Source organism: Antennarius striatus, chromosome 17 (assembly GCF_040054535.1).
Source record: "Antennarius striatus isolate MH-2024 chromosome 17, ASM4005453v1, whole genome shotgun sequence".
Lineage (NCBI taxonomy): Eukaryota > Metazoa > Chordata > Actinopteri > Lophiiformes > Antennariidae > Antennarius > Antennarius striatus.
Window position 1 is genome coordinate 17,955,180 of NC_090792.1, and position 16,403 is coordinate 17,971,582.

Consider the following 16,403-nt stretch of genomic DNA (forward strand, 5'->3'; position numbering starts at 1 on the left):
CGCCTATCCGTTACAGATCCAGAGTCAGGTGACCCCCCATGCCATTGTGGTTCTCCCCAAGACGGATGGGATGGAGATGCTGCTGTGCTACGAGGATGAGGGCGTCTACGTCAACACCTATGGACGCATCACCAAAGACGTGGTGCTGCAATGGGGCGAGATGCCCACCTCCGTCGGTGCGTGTGTGTGTGTGTGTGTGTGTGTGTATGTGTGTGTGTGTGTGTGTGTGTGTGTGTGTGTGTGTGTGTGTGTATGCGCAGTTTAAAATTCAGTGATTGTGGGTTCATTTGAGGATGAATTGAATTCCGAAATCATTTTATGTTTGATCAGCCTCCTAGAGAAAGAAAGAGATAGAGAGAAGGAAAAGAGTGGACAACATAGAATAAGAAAGACAGGGATAGAGAGAATAAAACAGACTGGAATAAAGAGAAGGAAAAGAAAAATGGGGATAGAGAGAATGCGGATTAAGACAGGAAATGAGAAAGAAAATAGACAAAGGAATGTTTGTGGTTATTTTCTTGTTCTTTGCCGCCCTCTGGTGGCTTACAGAAGTATTACCTCCACAGTTTTTGATGCCCTGTGGGGTGTTTTGGTGGTTTTAATGCTCTTTTTTTTTTTTTTTTTTAATTTCTATTTTTTTTATTCACAGCGTATATCCACTCCAACCAGATTATGGGCTGGGGGGAGAAAGCCATAGAGATCCGGTCTGTGGAGACGGGTCACCTGGACGGGGTATTCATGCACAAGAGAGCTCAGAGGCTCAAATTCCTCTGTGAGCGAAACGACAAGGTGAGTGTGTGTGTGAGTGTGTGTGTGTGTGTGTGTGTTTGTTTACACACACATTAATGCTCCGTCTCTGCAGGTGTTCTTCGCGTCAGTGCGTTCAGGAGGAAGCAGCCAGGTCTTCTTCATGACCCTCAACAGGAACTCCATGATGAACTGGTGATGGCTCCTCCCACCGCCTGCTCTGCCTCACTCTCCTATTGGCTGGTCGGATGACCGCACGTCTGACACATGAACCCGACTGATGGTGACAACCCATCGCGGCGGAGAGGACCGACGTGTTAGCGTAGCCTCACGCCGAACGGGAAACGCCGTCTCCTGTCCATCTGCCCCTGCCTCCACCCATCTTCGTCACCCCCCCCCCCCATTCGTCTGCCCCCGGTCCATTTCTGTCGGGTGTTTCTCATCAAGAGGTCGGATACTTCCACTGAATCGTTTTCAGACTTGATGACATCAGAGGTGAACACTGATTGGAGGGGGGATGATTGAGGGGGAGGGGTTTGTGATGATGATGATGATGATGATGATGTACGTCCCTTTAAAATGATATCACTGGTCCGTTCTTCCTCGTCCTGTCACTCCTCTTCCTCTTTTTAAACTCTGAAGGTGCTGTATCAGAGCTACTGTAAGGTTACCTGAGGTCATCACTGTTTCACGTGTGTGTGTGTGTGTGTGTGTGTGTGTGTGTGTGTGTGCGTGTGTGCGTGTGTGTGTGTCCCATTCAAGTCATTTGAATCGATGTGGGAAGTCTACGTCTAGAAAAGTGTGTGAACTTTTAATGTGCTCAAATCAACACAGAGTGTGTTTCCATGTTTTTTTTAATAATTAACCGGTGATCAATATGAAATAAATGATTGAAGCCGATCAACTAAAATTAATTTTGAAGACGCATTGCTGCTATTTTGCCGCCATCACTTGTGTTTGGAACAGCAGCCGTCGTCCTGATAAATCCTGAGATACCACATCAAAGGTCGATGAAGGCGGAGTCTCCAAATCAGAGACGCTCATTGGTTCGTTATGTTGACGTAAAATGTGATGATGTCAGAGCCGTGTGATGTCATCATTCTTAGCTGTGCACCAGTCGAGCACCAAGCATTCGCAAACGGGCGACGTCAGCCACTACCTGTGGATTCAATCTTGCTCCTCTCTGATTGGCTCGTCCGATGGGCGTCAGTGGGATTAGCTTTATTGACTATTTGTCTCCTTGAACCTGTTTAAACACTGATGATGCAATTTTAAGCTTCTGTTGGCGTCACGAGGCTCCAGTTGGACTCAAACCATCCAATCTACAACGACGAGTGTGTGCCGCTCTCTCCTTGGTATCCGATAGGTCGTTGGGAGTCACATGATGTGATGAAAGTAGTGAAGATGAGGGGGATGAATGTCTGTACTATTGTGGTGGGTGGGGATCGACTGGATTCACTCATCCCATAATAATCGCTCTCTGCTCCTGTGTAGCTGAACTCTGTTTGGGGAAGCAGGCCGACGTTTTAGCAATAAAGAACCGAGCTGAAGGAACCGCTGTCTTCCTGTGTGTGTGTGTGTGTGTGTGTGTGTGTGTGTGTGTGTGTGTGTGTGTGTGTGTTGGGGCACTAATACTATCATGTTTGGAATTCACTGTTCCCATTGGATAATGGTTGTTCCACTGTTTTATTTTATTTTGAAAGAGCATTATTAACATCCTGTTTGGGGATTTATTTGTTTTGTAAAATAGAAAACTGTCAAAGAGAATAAATGAAAATAGAACAGAGCTCTGCTGTGGATGCTTTTTTTTTCTCTTCTGGTTGACAGAACCCCCCCACCCACCCCCCGTCCTTTCCCCAGTGCAGTATATCATTAACAGAGATAGTGTTAACATGTTATTATCACTCAAAACACACAAATTTCCACTGAAGCACATGTAGTAGAAACATTTAGAACAATATTTAGGGGTAATCTTAATATATAATCAAAAATTATCAATAATCATTGAAGTTTAAAGCGCCAGGACTCCTCGATCAGTGTCTGAGATTAAACCCGAGATTGTGTGTGTGTGTGTGTGTGTGTGTGTGTGTGTGTGTGTGTGTGGGGTCTGTGTGTGGACACAGCGTGATCAAGCGTACTGCTTTCATTGATCATTAGCCTGCAGGCTGAGACTCTGGACTGTCATGGACTCTGGGAAGGTAAGAACCGTCCTGCTGCCCGTGTTTCGTGTGACTCATCTATACATTCAACATCAGCGATCATAAACAATCCTTTGATCATCGTCGTCTTCTCTTCCTGTCTTGACCTGACCCCGATGACCTCCGGGGGAGCAGCAGCTCACGGGTACGCTGGTCTTGGCTGTGTTCACGGCGGTGCTGGGCTCCCTGCAGTACGGCTACAGCATCGGTGTCATCAACGCCCCCCAGCAGGTAGGACCCACTTTAACTGCTTCAGCAGACGATTATTCCACTTTGGCATGTGCTAATCAACGCTAGCGTGATAACGTCACCTGGTGGTCCTCCATCAAAAAAATAAGAAGATGGTAGATAACAATTCTACAAGGGATCAAGGACCCATCATGGAGCCGCCAACCAGTCCCCATAGGCCACGTTTCCTGCAGTACCAATGATGTCCCCAAGGTGGTGGTGTTGTCTCTGTTTATCTCTTTAAATTGAGGAAAACAAGAAGAAGTCCGTGTTCTTTGGACCACAAACGCTGATTGATGACTTAAAGATTTATGACCAGTTGTGACCTGAAAACCTTCCTGACGTCTCTTGGAGTTGAGAAAGGTTCTTATCTGAAATCTGATGATATTGAAAAGAAGGATGAGGAGGACCTTCACCTCTGACAGCCTGATGGTTCCTCTTAGATCTGATTACTGTAGATCTGGTTTCTGTAGATCTGGTAACTGTAGATCTGGTTCTCGTAGATCTGGTTCCTATAGATTTGGTTCCTTTAGATCTGGTTCCTGTAGATTTGATTCAGCAGATCTTGTTCCTGTAGATCTGGTTCCTATAGATTTGGTTCCTGTAGATCTAGTTCTTATAGATCTGGTTCTCGTAGATGTGGTTCCTATAGATGTGGTTCCTGTACATCTGGTTCAAGTAGATCTGGTTCCTCTAGATCTGGTTCCTGTAGATCTGATTCCTGTGATTGTGGTTCTTGTCTGTCTGCTTTCTATTCTGCCAGTGCTTAACAGCTGTTATGACCGCCACAATCGGCGGTTATAACAGCTCTTTGACGTTCCATGACAGGTCATTGAGAAACATTATGGCCGCTCGTTGGGAGTGTGGTCAGAGGAGGTTTCTCTCCTATCAGAAAACAGCACAGAAGAACGACTTCACTCGGAGGCAGGACATCACCCCTCCGTGGTCATGTATTGGTCGCTGTCGGTGGCAATCTTCTCCATTGGCGGCATGCTGTCCTCCTTCCTGGTGGGATTCATGGGAGACCTGAAGGGCAGGTGAGGAAGACAAATGAAGAAAAGAGAAGGTTCGAACGTGGAATGATGTCTGTATCCATCCTCCTCTTCCTCCTCCTCTCCGATAGGGTGAAGGGGATGCTGATGATCAACGTTCTGGCCATTGCTGCTGGGCTCCTGATGGGTTTCTGCAGGATGTGGAAGCCTCACATCCTGGTCATCTCAGGCCGGGCTGTCATGGGTTTTTACTGCGGTAAAACCTCACATGAACTTACCTTATCTTGAACTTTGCTTATCTACATTCTGATTGGACGGTGTGTTTTTTGGCATAATTGTGATCAAGACTGGATAACAAAACACAAAGTTCAGAAAGGTTCCAAAACTTAAACAACTAGAAACAGTTAGCATAGCAGCGTGATGCTAACTGTAGACGGTTGTGCTGCAGGGCTGTCGTCTGGATTAGTGCCCATGTATATTGGAGAGATCGCACCCAAAGCGTACAGAGGGGCCCTGGGGACATTACATCAGCTCGGTGTGGTTATTGGCATCCTGATCAGCCAGGTCTCGCGCACGCACACACACACACACACACACACACACACACACACACACTAGCAGCAGCAGCTTCTTAAAATGTCCATATGTGGTCGTGTAGGTCCTAGGCCTGGACTTCCTGCTGGGTAATGATGACATGTGGCCTCTGTTGCTGGGTCTCTCCGGTGCTCCTGCAATCCTCCAGTCCTTCCTGCTGTTCCTGTGTCCTGAGAGTCCGCGCTACCTTTACATCCTGCTGGGCAAGGAGGACGACGCGCGAAGAAGTTAGAAATTTACTCTGAAAACTCATCGTCTCTGAGGTTCTCCAGACCAGTAACTCAAAAAAAAAAAAGTTTGATCGCTAAACTTTTACCTTTAAGTATTCGTCGGTTGTGTCTTTGCAGGTCTGCTTCGTTTGAAAGGTTCATACGATCCGACTCCTGACTTGGAAGAGATGAAGAGAGAGAAAGAGGAATCTGACAGGGAGGCCAGGGTCTCCATCCGTTCTTTGGTGGGTTGCTGGACAGGATGAGGAAAATCGTTTTGCCTTTTTTTGACATTCTGTTCCTTAATTTATTCCAATAAAGTCGATTGGGTCTTGGGGCAAGAGGCAGGAGGCAGGGTACACCCTGGACAAGTCGCCAGTTCATCACAGAAACACATAGGAAGAAACACAACTAATCAAATGTACATTCACGTAACGTACATACAGTCAGTCTAAAGTCACCAGTTTGCTACACTAAGTTTCTGTTGGGAGGAAGTCGGAAAACCCTTAGGGAACCCAGTCCCGGTTTCTCAGGTGGATCTGAACCCTAGACCCGTTGCACAAACATCCCGTCCAGATTAGAACATATCAAAGAAGCAAATCTCAGAAAAAGGAGGGAGACTTCTCCAGAAGGTTATCTCCAGGAAGTGACTGAAAGTCTCTGTTTCTGGTTTTCTTTCCCAGATCTGCTCCTCCGTGTACAGGAAGCAGCTGACCGTTGCCGTCATGTTGCATCTGTCCCAGCAGCTGTCTGGAATCAATGCTGTGAGTAGAGTCAGGATGGATGCATTGATTCTTGATTGGTTGTTGATTGATTGTGTAATCACACATATGTTTCATTATCCAGATCTTTTATTATTCTACGAGCATATTCACGGAAGCCGGGATCAGTCAGCCAGTCTATGCTACTATTGGAGTCGGTGCGATCAACACAGTCTTCACACTGGTGTCTGTGAGTGGCTGCACCATAAAATACACACACATGGGTGTGGGTCCTCCTCTGTCAGGTCCTGGTGGTCCTTCAGGGTCAAATTGGATAATCTGGATTCTGTTTAGGGTCTGAAACGTTTCATCTAAGAGGTTTCTATTGTTCTGCCTGAGGGGTGTGGAGTTCAGATACTTTGTTAAGAGATGGGTTGCTAACAAGACAAGGTTACCTGGTGTAAGACCCCATAATACTGACTTTGACTCCACTCCTGTGACCTCAAAGACTTAAGTCAGAGTTCAGGTTCAACCTTCAGGAACTTGCACACACATTTTGAGACCAAACCATGAATGAACGTTGGCGTTCTTTGTACGATCCAGGTTGCGCTGGTTGACAAGGCTGGCAGACGCACCATGATGATGGCCGGACTGGGAGGAATGTGCTGCTGTGCTGTTGCCATGACGGTGGGCCTCAAACTCCAGGTAAGTTCAATGACAACTTAATCAATCAGCAAGGGGAACTGAACCAACGAAAAGCAGGGAACCGTTGGAGAATAGGTCAATGAAGGTGTTTTGTTGGCTAGCTAGTTATATTAAGAACATTGGGTTCTCCTCAGATAGCCTTATTGGTTTAGTTGGGGTGTTTTCCGTCTTTTGGTGTGACTACAACAACGAACAAGCAATGTACGTTATTGCTCAGAGTATTGTTAGCTGACATGAGCAAATGTTAGCTCAAGAGTATTTACCCAGTATTGATGATCGCTGACGTTAGCTTGCATCAGCTCAGAGCATTAAAATAGCCTTTGCCTCTTCTCAATAACCCTCCAGGCTGAGTATGTGTGGATGAGCTACGTCAACATGACGGCTACCTTCCTCTTCGTCAGTTTCTTTGAGCTCGGTCCCGGTCCCATTCCATGGTTCATCGTCGCCGAGCTGTTCAGTCAGGGGCCGCGACCGGCGGCCATCGCCCTGGCTGGTTGCTGCAACTGGACCAGCAACTTCATCGTAGGCATGACCTTTTCCTACATCCAGGTAACGTCAGACACGCGGCAGCACATCCCGTCGGCGTTCAAGCAGGGTAAACCCTGACTTTACCCCTGCCTCTTCAGGATTGGTTGGGTCCGTACGTGTTCATCCTGTTTGCCGCGCTCCTGCTCGGCTTCACAGTGTTCACGTACCTGCGGGTTCCTGAGACCAAGGCCAAAACCTTTGAGGAAATCGCCGCTGCTTTCCAGACGGGACGGAAAAAGGCGGACACTCCTAAAGACATCGATGAGTTACAGCAACTCAGAACTTCCACGGAGGCTTGAAAGTTCTGATTGAATGCGAACACATCACCAAACGTCTTAAAGTATCCTGTAGCATTGCAAAAGCTAGAAAGTAAGCAGGCTCAAGCAACCCTCAGGCATTACATAATGAATAAATACTGGATAAAAAAACATGACCTGCTAAGCAGAAGAATAAGCTGTAGATGAGACAAGTGCAGTCGTATGGACATTTTTATATACTTAGATATCCTAATTAAACGGACTCATTGACTTGACGTTATATGGAGTAGTGTTAACATCCAATCAGTGTTCAATGCAGTATTATAACTCACTACTGGAGTGTGATTGGTTGCTAATATCGTTAGCCTTGCAGCTCCATCTGTGATTTTTATGCTTTTTCTCTGGTGATTTTTATGTCATGTCTAGCTGGAAATAGTTCTCATAAAGTAATTATTCATTCATTTTCATGTACCTCCACTGTATCCGCTGTAGCGGGTCACGGGAAGCAGGAGCCTATCTCAACTGGCATAGGGCGTGAGGCGGGGGACGCTCCGGGCATGACGTCAGTGCACAGCAGAAACACATACAAAGACATACAAACACACTCCTACGGGCAATTCGGGACCGGCCAATCAAAGCGCATGCTTTAGGAAGTGGGAGGAAGCCGGAGAACCCGGAGAGAACCCACGCAGACACGGGGAGAACATGCTAAGTCGCATATGGATATGGATATGGATGGATGGATAGATAGATAGATAGATAGATAGATAGATAGATAGATAGATAGACAGACAGACAGACAGACAGACAGACAGACAGACAGACAGACAGACAGACAGACAGACAGACAGACAGACAGACAGACAGACAGACAGACGGAGCAAAATGATGAAACCGCACCCATAATTGAGTGTTTCAGATAGAATCAGCTATTGATTGGTTGTTAATAATCAATTTTAAAGACATCTTAAAGTGTTTTCCTGACCGCAGTCTTTGATGACTCAATCCTTTATCTATCTATCTATCTATCTATCTATCTATCTATCTATCTATCTATCTATCTATCTATCTATCTATCTATCTATCTATCTATCTATCTATCTATCTATCTATCTATCTATCTATCTATCTATCTATCTATCTATCTATCTATCTATCTATCTATCATCCATCCATCCATCCATCCATCCATCCATCCATCCATCCATCCATCCGATTAGCTCTTCCTGACTCTGACCAATCACCGTTCCTCACCTCCAACACTTCTAACCAATCACGATCCACACCAGCCAATCAGACACTTCCACTTCTGCCAACTTCCGCGTCTCCTGGTCGCAAGCCCCACCCCTGCCGCCGACGTCACCGGAGCCCCGTGACATCTACCTGCGGAACAAAACCCGGACGTGTCAGGTGTGACTTCCTTTCTTCGGTGTGAGCGGGACGTAAGGTGAGTTATCGGAGCGGCTCGGAGCGGCGGCGGCGGCGGCGGGGGGGTTGAGTTACGTAATGTCTTAACGTCCCGTTTAACGGCAGCTTCAGCAGCCCCCCCCCCGGCCCGTTAATGATTAACGGCAGCTTTTGAACAACAACCGATGGGTGTGGCTATTAACGCGTTAGCAACAACAGAGAGACGAGCTAAGTGGAGGCTAAAGCTAACCTCGTCAGCTAGCTGCTAAAACATCCACTTTAGTTTATTAAACTCTCACCCCCCCACCCCCCACCCCCGACCGAACAAAACTCGTTAATTGTGTTGTATTAACAGTTTTTAAGCTAACTCAGCTAAGGAAGTCTCTATTTAAAAAAAAAAAAAAAAAAAAAACAGCGTGTGGCAATATGGCTGAAAGAGTTAGCATAGATGCTAACGTGGCAGTGAATGGATTCATTAGAGCAGGGATCGATATCTCTGATCAAGTTGAGTATTAGCCTGTAAGTGACGTCATGAAATTTTTTTTTTTTAAAAAAAGGGCGCTTTTAGTTGACGTCTTTCCGTTTCAATTTAGCCCGAATTAAGAAACACGTCATTCTGACGTCATCTTTTGATTGAAGTCGTTGCTAATTCAAATCGATAACCGATCAATGGTGATTGTTCGCGTCATTTGACTGTTAGATTTGAATGTTAGATTTGACTGATCATTAGTTTTGGTCGATTTTTTTACACATCAAATTTAACACCTAAGAGTCACGTTCCTTGTTTGATTGCGCAGACATGACTAATAGATCTAGCTGATGGTGATTCTGTTCTCTCTCTCTCTCCCCCGACAGCTGGTCGACCATGATGGATGAAGTGAATTTCTCGTCCGCCAGCTCCGGGGCCTCGAATACGTACCCGAAGCAGTGCTCGGCGCTGAGAAAGAACGAATACGTTATGCTGAGAAACCGCCCATGTAAGATCGTGGAGATGTCTACCTCCAAGACCGGCAAGCACGGGCACGCCAAGGTAAAACCTGTGGAATGCAGGGCCCGTGGCATGTTAAATTATTCTCAAGGTTTTGATCACTCCTGTTTTCCCAGGTTCACCTCATTGGAATGTGCATCTTCACTAACAAGAGGTACGAAGATATCTGCCCGTCCACTCACAACATGGAAGTCCCGAATGTGAAAAGGACCGATTATCAGGTGAGAGTCATTCATTCATCAAGTGCTGGTTTCTGTCAGGAGAAAACGTGCCTCTACTGGAAACGTTTCTTTGTTTGAGCCGTAAATATTTTTACATCGTTGTTTTTTTTGGAGTTTTTTTTTTAACAACTGGAAGAATTTTCATTTTACTGGTAATTGGGCGTGTTCCACCCGAGGGTAATTGTCTCTTCAGCAGTTGTGAAATGATTTGCAGGTTCTGAACTGGTTGGACTGGTTTTCGGTGGCCAAGCAGGAGGCGGCTTGGGATTGTAGTCGTTTTAAAATAAAGAAAAAGGACACTAGGATTTGCCCTGAGGCTCCGTTTTGTTTAACCCTTCATAGTGTACTTACTGAAATGCTTTGAGATTCAAAAGTTCAAACTTGGACAATCATTAGATTGATTGGTACAAATAACCGGAAGCGAATGAGTCAATTACAATGAAGTGACGCGTGTTGTAACAAGCATGCCACGCCCTCTTCTCTGCTTACTATTGGCCGCTGCTGGTCGTTCTCAGTCACATCCGGTCACTCGTATTGTTGCTTCTCATTCCGTTCAGTGTATTGGAGTCGAGGACGGCTACGTTAACCTGCTAAGCGACGACGGAACTCAAAAAGATGACCTCAAGCTGCCGGAAAACGACTTAGGCCAAGATATCAAGACACGCTGTGAAAACAGCGATACCTTCATGGTGAGTTCTGGTGAAAACATCTCCGTCCTATGTACTCGGAACGCCTGAGGGTGACGTCTTTGTTTATTTACAAAATTAAGACGATGGTGTGTTGTGTCTAATATGTGTGTACAGAAAACAGCACCTGATTGGTCCAGATACTCGTGTACCCGTCTGACCTTAGAGCCGTGTCATGTGTTCCTCTTCCCAGGTCACGGTGCTACAGGCGATGGATGAAGAGCAGATATGCGGCATCAAGAATATGAATCCTTAAATTCCTGGACGGCGCTGGAGACCTCACACTCCTCTCTGAAGCTTCACCAAACCGCGTGACGGGGTCGGGCTCTTCAACCAGACCGCCAGCTGAGGGCCGACTGGGGTTCTCTTTCAATCGATGAACCCACCGGTAGTGGCACATCGGCTCTGCAACTGTTCCCGATCACGTTTTAGGAATCCACGTTGTCGTTAAAGTGTGTCGTCTTCCAGTTTGTGTTACTTTTTTAAGTCGTTTTTGAAATGTATTTTTAATTTGGCGTCTTCATTTGTACTGCAATCATGCTCCTTTTATTACCCACAACTCTCCAATGCAAACCGTCGGATCTAGTCTAGTTTGAACGTTTCTGTCCTCTGAGCCTTTTTTTTTCTCTCTCTCAGGCTTTGCTGGGCTGTTAAACACAGAATGATGATGTCACCAGTGTAGTCAGCGCAGCGTAATGACCTCATAAAAAAGAACTTCAGAACGCGGAGTCATTATGAATCAGCTGACTGACGTCCTCTTCTTTGTCTAACAGTCATTTAATCGTTTCTGGTGCCCAGTATCAGTAGGTGGATGTATGTTTGGGTTGTAGGCTTTTTTTGTGTGTGTGTGTGTGGGGGGGGGGTGTATGACTGAAAGGAGTGTTTAAATTTAAAAAATTGCACACATCTACATCTGCACACAGCTTTTACTGGGACTGTCGTTGGCGGACGACATTAGCATTAGCGAGGTGTTCTGTTTCCACCAGAACTGACTTCAGACTGGGAATAACGGTGTTCCCAGTCTTCGCTGTTCCCCTTCCGGGCTGGGTTTAGGTCTCTCCTCCTGTTACGAACTGTCTTTGTCATTTATCCTTTTTAACGTTACATGAACCGACTCTTCTGTTGTCAATAACGTTCTGCTGCTGTCTGTTTCAAAGAGGTCAAATAAAGTTCATCCTGATTTTAGGAGACATTTGTCAGCTGTTTTCTTGTGAAGATTTCGGGGTTGTTTTTTTTTCACTCACAGGTGTTGGATGTGGAATCAATAAATAACGATTTAATGAGAAACCTGTATTACCTTCAAATGGCCACTAGGTGGCAGAGAAACATCGTCTTCAGCTTCCTCATATCTAACAATTTCTTGTTTTTATAATACAATGAGGGTGAATGTGAAAACACTTTCCGTCTAAGGGAAAAAGGAAATATGAATATATTAAATATCAATTTAAGAATTTGTTAAAAAATAATAAAGATGACAAAAAAGGGTTAGTGGATGCATGGAAACAGAAATTCAATGTGTTAAAGTGTCACCATGAATTGATATACCGCCGCCCCCCACAACTCAAAAAATAAAAACTGTTCTCTTTAAGATCACCTACAGGAGGTAACACAAGTTTAATTACTAAAAACTCTCTTTTGTAAACATTAAAATAATTTACCCTCCGGGTGGTTAATAAAGTTTAATATTTCAATGTTTAATAGTGTAATAAAGTTGATTCATTCCATTTCCTGGTTTCCGTTTCCTCCATCACTTCCCAAACTGAGGTGAGAAGGTCGTCAGATGTTCTGGATGGTGGCAAATGATCTCCTTTTTCCGGTTGTGAGTGGAGCTGTTGGACAGATCGTGGTGCCTTCAGGGACACCAAACCAACACAAGAAGGGAGAATAGAAACCAGTTTCTACTTTCTACATATCAGAAAACAGATCCGTAAATAGTTTTAGATTTTTGTCATAAATGACAAACACTGCAAAACATTCACAAAACGCTGTGTGATCTTTTACTTTCTTTTTTCTTCAAGTGTTTCTTGAATAAACAGTGATGTGCACACCAATATTTCAATCATGTATGTAAATAATGTAAATAATGTATGTTTTATGATCGTAGGATGCGGGCACACCATCGGCTTGAGTCTTTATTCAAGGCATCGTGATGACGTCATTCCAGGAACGAACATTCCCGAGTTTAGCCGAGCCGATTGGCTCCGCCGAAACGAGCCGTGATGACGGTCGTTCCGCTCGCTGACGTCACCAGAAAAATGAAGCAGGTGGGATTTCTGGTTCCAGCGCAGGTTGGAGTTTAGTGAACCGGAGAAAAGGGACCGGAAGCGTCTTGATGGCCGGAAACCAGGAAATACCCGGAAAAGCACGGTGGAAGATTTAACGTGGATTAAAAAAAAAAAAAAAAATCCTGGGGAAAATCTAAAGCTATACATTGGGATTTGATCCTATGACCTCAGATCCCTGTTCCTCCTCTCATCTCTCAGAGCTAAACTTTCAGCTGCTGTGATTGACTTTGGAACTTTTATTTATCAGGTTCACATCTGGAGGAACCAGAACGTCATGACATCAAGACTCTTCTTCATCCTCATTGTGGAGGAGGAAATGGAACGCGTCCCAAAGTTAATACAAGTGGAGGACACGTGACCAAATACAATTCAAGATCAATTCACACTTCCAGCATCCTCTAAAATCCAAAACCTTCTTTTTACTAACTGCACTATTTAACTGTACTAACTTCTGCTTTATTAAATAATGTTTGAACCATTTTCCTGGTGTTGACTAGTGGATTTAATCCACAAATTTAACGCTTTCATCCAAGAATTTCACAGATTTTGACACTTTATGAATCCCCTCCCTTAATCCTCCCTACACGTCTTTATCTGGACGGTAACAAACGTTCAAAAATGATGTAAAAACATTAAAAACTCGTCACCAGTTTTTGGTCGTACTTTTCTCGTGAAATTGAATCAAATAAATTTCCTGTTCATTTGATGCTTTTATTTTGAGCGACAACCGGAAATGAACACATACCAGTCAGACTGCCCTCCTGTGGTCAATGGCCGGATTACACATTTTAAATTTACTCTTGTCTTCGTGTCCGAACCCAGACGAACAATCATTTACTTTACTTTTGGGAAACTATAACCAGAAGGGAGAGGGGGCTAATGCTAATTAGCATTTCAAACAATTTTACAATTGTATGCATTTTAAATAGTAAGACTTGTTAACTCAATTGCTGATAAAATAGTCAGAAGGCTCTTGATGGTACTGTAAATGCGTTTGATTCTCTCTTGTGGCCAAAGTGAGGAACTACAAATAAAACTTCAGAAAATCATTTTAATGTTACTTTACGTTTCCAAACAACTCAAATATCAAAGTTAGACAGCATGGGACGCTTTTGGTTCGATATAAATGGAGAATTATCATTTCAACGTGTAACATTCTTGATTGTTGGGTAGTTTAAGCCAATGATTAAATGATGGGACTCCTGAGATGAACTCAAACATCAAAAACAACACAAAAATGCAAAGACAAAGACAAAAAGACATTATAATTTTTTAAAAGAAAGAAAATACAAGCAAAATAAGACATATAGGAGCCCTGACCTCGGGGAAAATGTACTCAAAGCACTTCCTGCTCAGTAAATACATTTCCTACCCTCCGGTGGCCGTATTGATTAATTACAACAGCAGCAACAAATACGCAATTAAATTAACACAAGTATTTATATGTTTTAAGTACAACATCACCAAAACGTTGAATTTCCTAGCTTTATATCTGTTAAAGTATTTAGTGGAAAACCTCACAACGAAGTCACTTCGGAAAACGTGTTAAAAAAAAGTTATTCTACATTCTTGAAGGATCTGTAATCCTGATCCCTCTGGTGGACATAGTGGGTAACTACAAAAACATTGACGTAAAGTTAGACGTTGTTAGATTGTCAACAGCTTCCGGTTGTGACTACCAAAATAATTTTAATCGATGAAACGAATGCTTTTGCCCCCTCCCCAATGCCAAAACACATCATCATGATATTTCACGATGACTTCATGATTTCGTATGTCTGATGATATTTCAGCTCATCTTTAATGTAGAATATATCCTAGAACGTCAGTCATTGTGATCGGATGTGTTGTTAGTTCATCATGTGTGTTAGAGGGTACCTGCTATGTTCTATAACCGCCAGAGGGTGGCAGCAGAGCGCCACAGTACGGAGTTAGGTTGAGCTGGCTGTGATTTACTAATACATGTGACTGAATGTGAATGTTGAACGTGATTATTGTGTGCGAATATATTACGCAGGTTGGAGTTTAGTGAAATGGAGAAAATAGACCGGAAGCGTCCTGGTGGTCGGAAATCAGGAAATACCCGGAAAAACACGGTGGAAGATTTAACGTGGAGAAAAAGTTTTATATTGTTCCCGACACTCTGGAGAAACCCAGTGGGATTTGATCCTATGACCTCAGATCTCTGTTCCTCCTCTCATCTCTCAGAGCTAAACCTTCAGCTGCTGTGATTCACTTTGGAACTTGTATTTATCAGGTTCACATTTGGAGGAACCAGAACGTCATGACATCAAGACTCTTCTTCATCCTCATTGTGGAGGAAGAAATGGAACGCGTCCCAGCGTTACCACAAGTGGAGGACACGTGACCAAAAACAATTCAAGATCAATTCACACTTCCAACATCCTCTAAAATCCAAAACCTTCTTTTTACTACCTGCACTATTTAACTGAACTAACTTCTGCTTTATTTGAAAATGTTTGAACCTTCTTCATGGTGTTGACCAGTGGATTTAATCCACAAATTTAACGCTTCTATACAAGCATCTAACAGATTTTGACAATTTATGAATCCCCTCCCTTAATCCTCCCTACACGTCTTTATCTGGACGGTAACAAACGTTCAAAAATGATGTTAAAACATTAAAAACTCGTCACCAGTATTTGGTCGCACTTTTCTCGTGAAATTGAATCAAATATATTTCCTGTTCGTCTGATGCTTTTATTTTGAGCGACCACCGGAAATGAACACATACCAGTGACACTGCCCTCCTGTGGTCAATGGCCGGATTACACATTTTAAATTTACTCTGTCTTCGAGTCCGAACCCATACGAACAATCATTTGCTTTAGTAAACTATAACCAGAAGGGAGATGGGGCTGATGCTAGTTATCATTTCAAACAGTTTTACAACTGTAAAATCATTTTAATGTTACTTTACGTATCCAAACAACTCAAATATCAGTATGAATCTTTTTTTTCATTGATAGAAGGCAGCCTTTTGTTATGAAAGAAATGAATTGAAATATTTTCTTCAAAGTTGGAGTGCATATGATGCTTTTGGTTTGATGTAAATGGAGAATTATCATTTGAACGTGTAACATTCTTGATTGTTGGGTAGTTTAAGCCAATGATTAAATGATGTGACTCCTCAGATGAACTCAAACATCAAAAACAACACAAAACTCCAAAGACAAAGACCCAACAGACATTATAATTTTTAAAAGAAAGAAAATACAAGAAAAATAAGACATATTGGAGCCCTGACCTCGGGAAAATGTACTCAAAGCACTTCCTGCTCAGTAAATACATTTCCTACCCTCCGGTGGCCGTATTGATTAATTACAACAGCAGCAACAAATACGCAATTAAATGAACACAGGTATTTATATGTTTTAAGTACAACATCACCAAAACGATGAATTTCCTAGCTTTATATCTGTTAAAGTATTCAGTGGAAAACCTCACAACGAAGTCACTTCGGAAAACGTGTTAAAAAAAAGTTAATCTACATTGTTGAAGGATCTGTAATCCTGATGCCCTCTGGTGGACATAGTGGGTAACTACAAAAACATTGACGTAAAGTTAGACGTTGTTAGATTGTCAACAGCTTCCGGTTGTGACTACCAAAATAATTTTAATCGACGAAACGAATGC

At 43.5% G+C, this 16,403-nt stretch overlaps 2 protein-coding genes across 2 annotated transcripts in view; both read left to right on the top strand.

The window, feature by feature from the left end:
- Positions 1 to 7,620, top strand: part of LOC137610714 (TRAF2 and NCK-interacting protein kinase-like) — a 34,828-nt gene extending 27,208 nt beyond the window's left edge. The window contains 12 exon segments of the mRNA XM_068338481.1: positions 17 to 176; positions 650 to 873; positions 4,002 to 4,210; positions 4,297 to 4,421; positions 4,614 to 4,729; positions 4,824 to 4,986; positions 5,107 to 5,213; positions 5,652 to 5,732; positions 5,815 to 5,919; positions 6,273 to 6,374; positions 6,720 to 6,923; positions 7,001 to 7,620. Coding sequence (XP_068194582.1) covers positions 17 to 176; positions 650 to 873; positions 4,002 to 4,210; positions 4,297 to 4,421; positions 4,614 to 4,729; positions 4,824 to 4,986; positions 5,107 to 5,213; positions 5,652 to 5,732; positions 5,815 to 5,919; positions 6,273 to 6,374; positions 6,720 to 6,923; positions 7,001 to 7,201 — 1,797 coding nt within the window. The 3' untranslated portion in view covers positions 7,202 to 7,620.
- An 827-nt stretch (positions 7,621 to 8,447) lies between these two features.
- Positions 8,448 to 11,651, top strand: LOC137610713 (eukaryotic translation initiation factor 5A-1-like). The gene is made up of 5 exons (XM_068338480.1): positions 8,448 to 8,606; positions 9,422 to 9,596; positions 9,671 to 9,775; positions 10,333 to 10,464; positions 10,655 to 11,651. The coding sequence occupies exons 2-5, from the start codon at positions 9,432 to 9,434 to the stop codon at positions 10,715 to 10,717; spliced, it is 465 nt and encodes a 154-aa protein (XP_068194581.1). The 5' UTR covers positions 8,448 to 8,606; positions 9,422 to 9,431; the 3' UTR covers positions 10,718 to 11,651.
- The last annotated feature ends 4,752 nt before the right edge of the window (positions 11,652 to 16,403 follow it).

Coding starts and splice junctions, on each gene's coding strand:
- LOC137610713 (XM_068338480.1), top strand. CDS start 9,432: ATGATGGATGAAGTGAATTTCTCGTCCGCCAGCTCCGGGGCCTCGAAT. Junction 9,776..10,332: donor TGAAAAGGACCGATTATCAG/GTGAGAGTCATT, acceptor CATTCCGTTCAG/TGTATTGGAGTCGAGGACGG. Junction 10,465..10,654: donor AAAACAGCGATACCTTCATG/GTGAGTTCTGGT, acceptor TCCTCTTCCCAG/GTCACGGTGCTACAGGCGAT.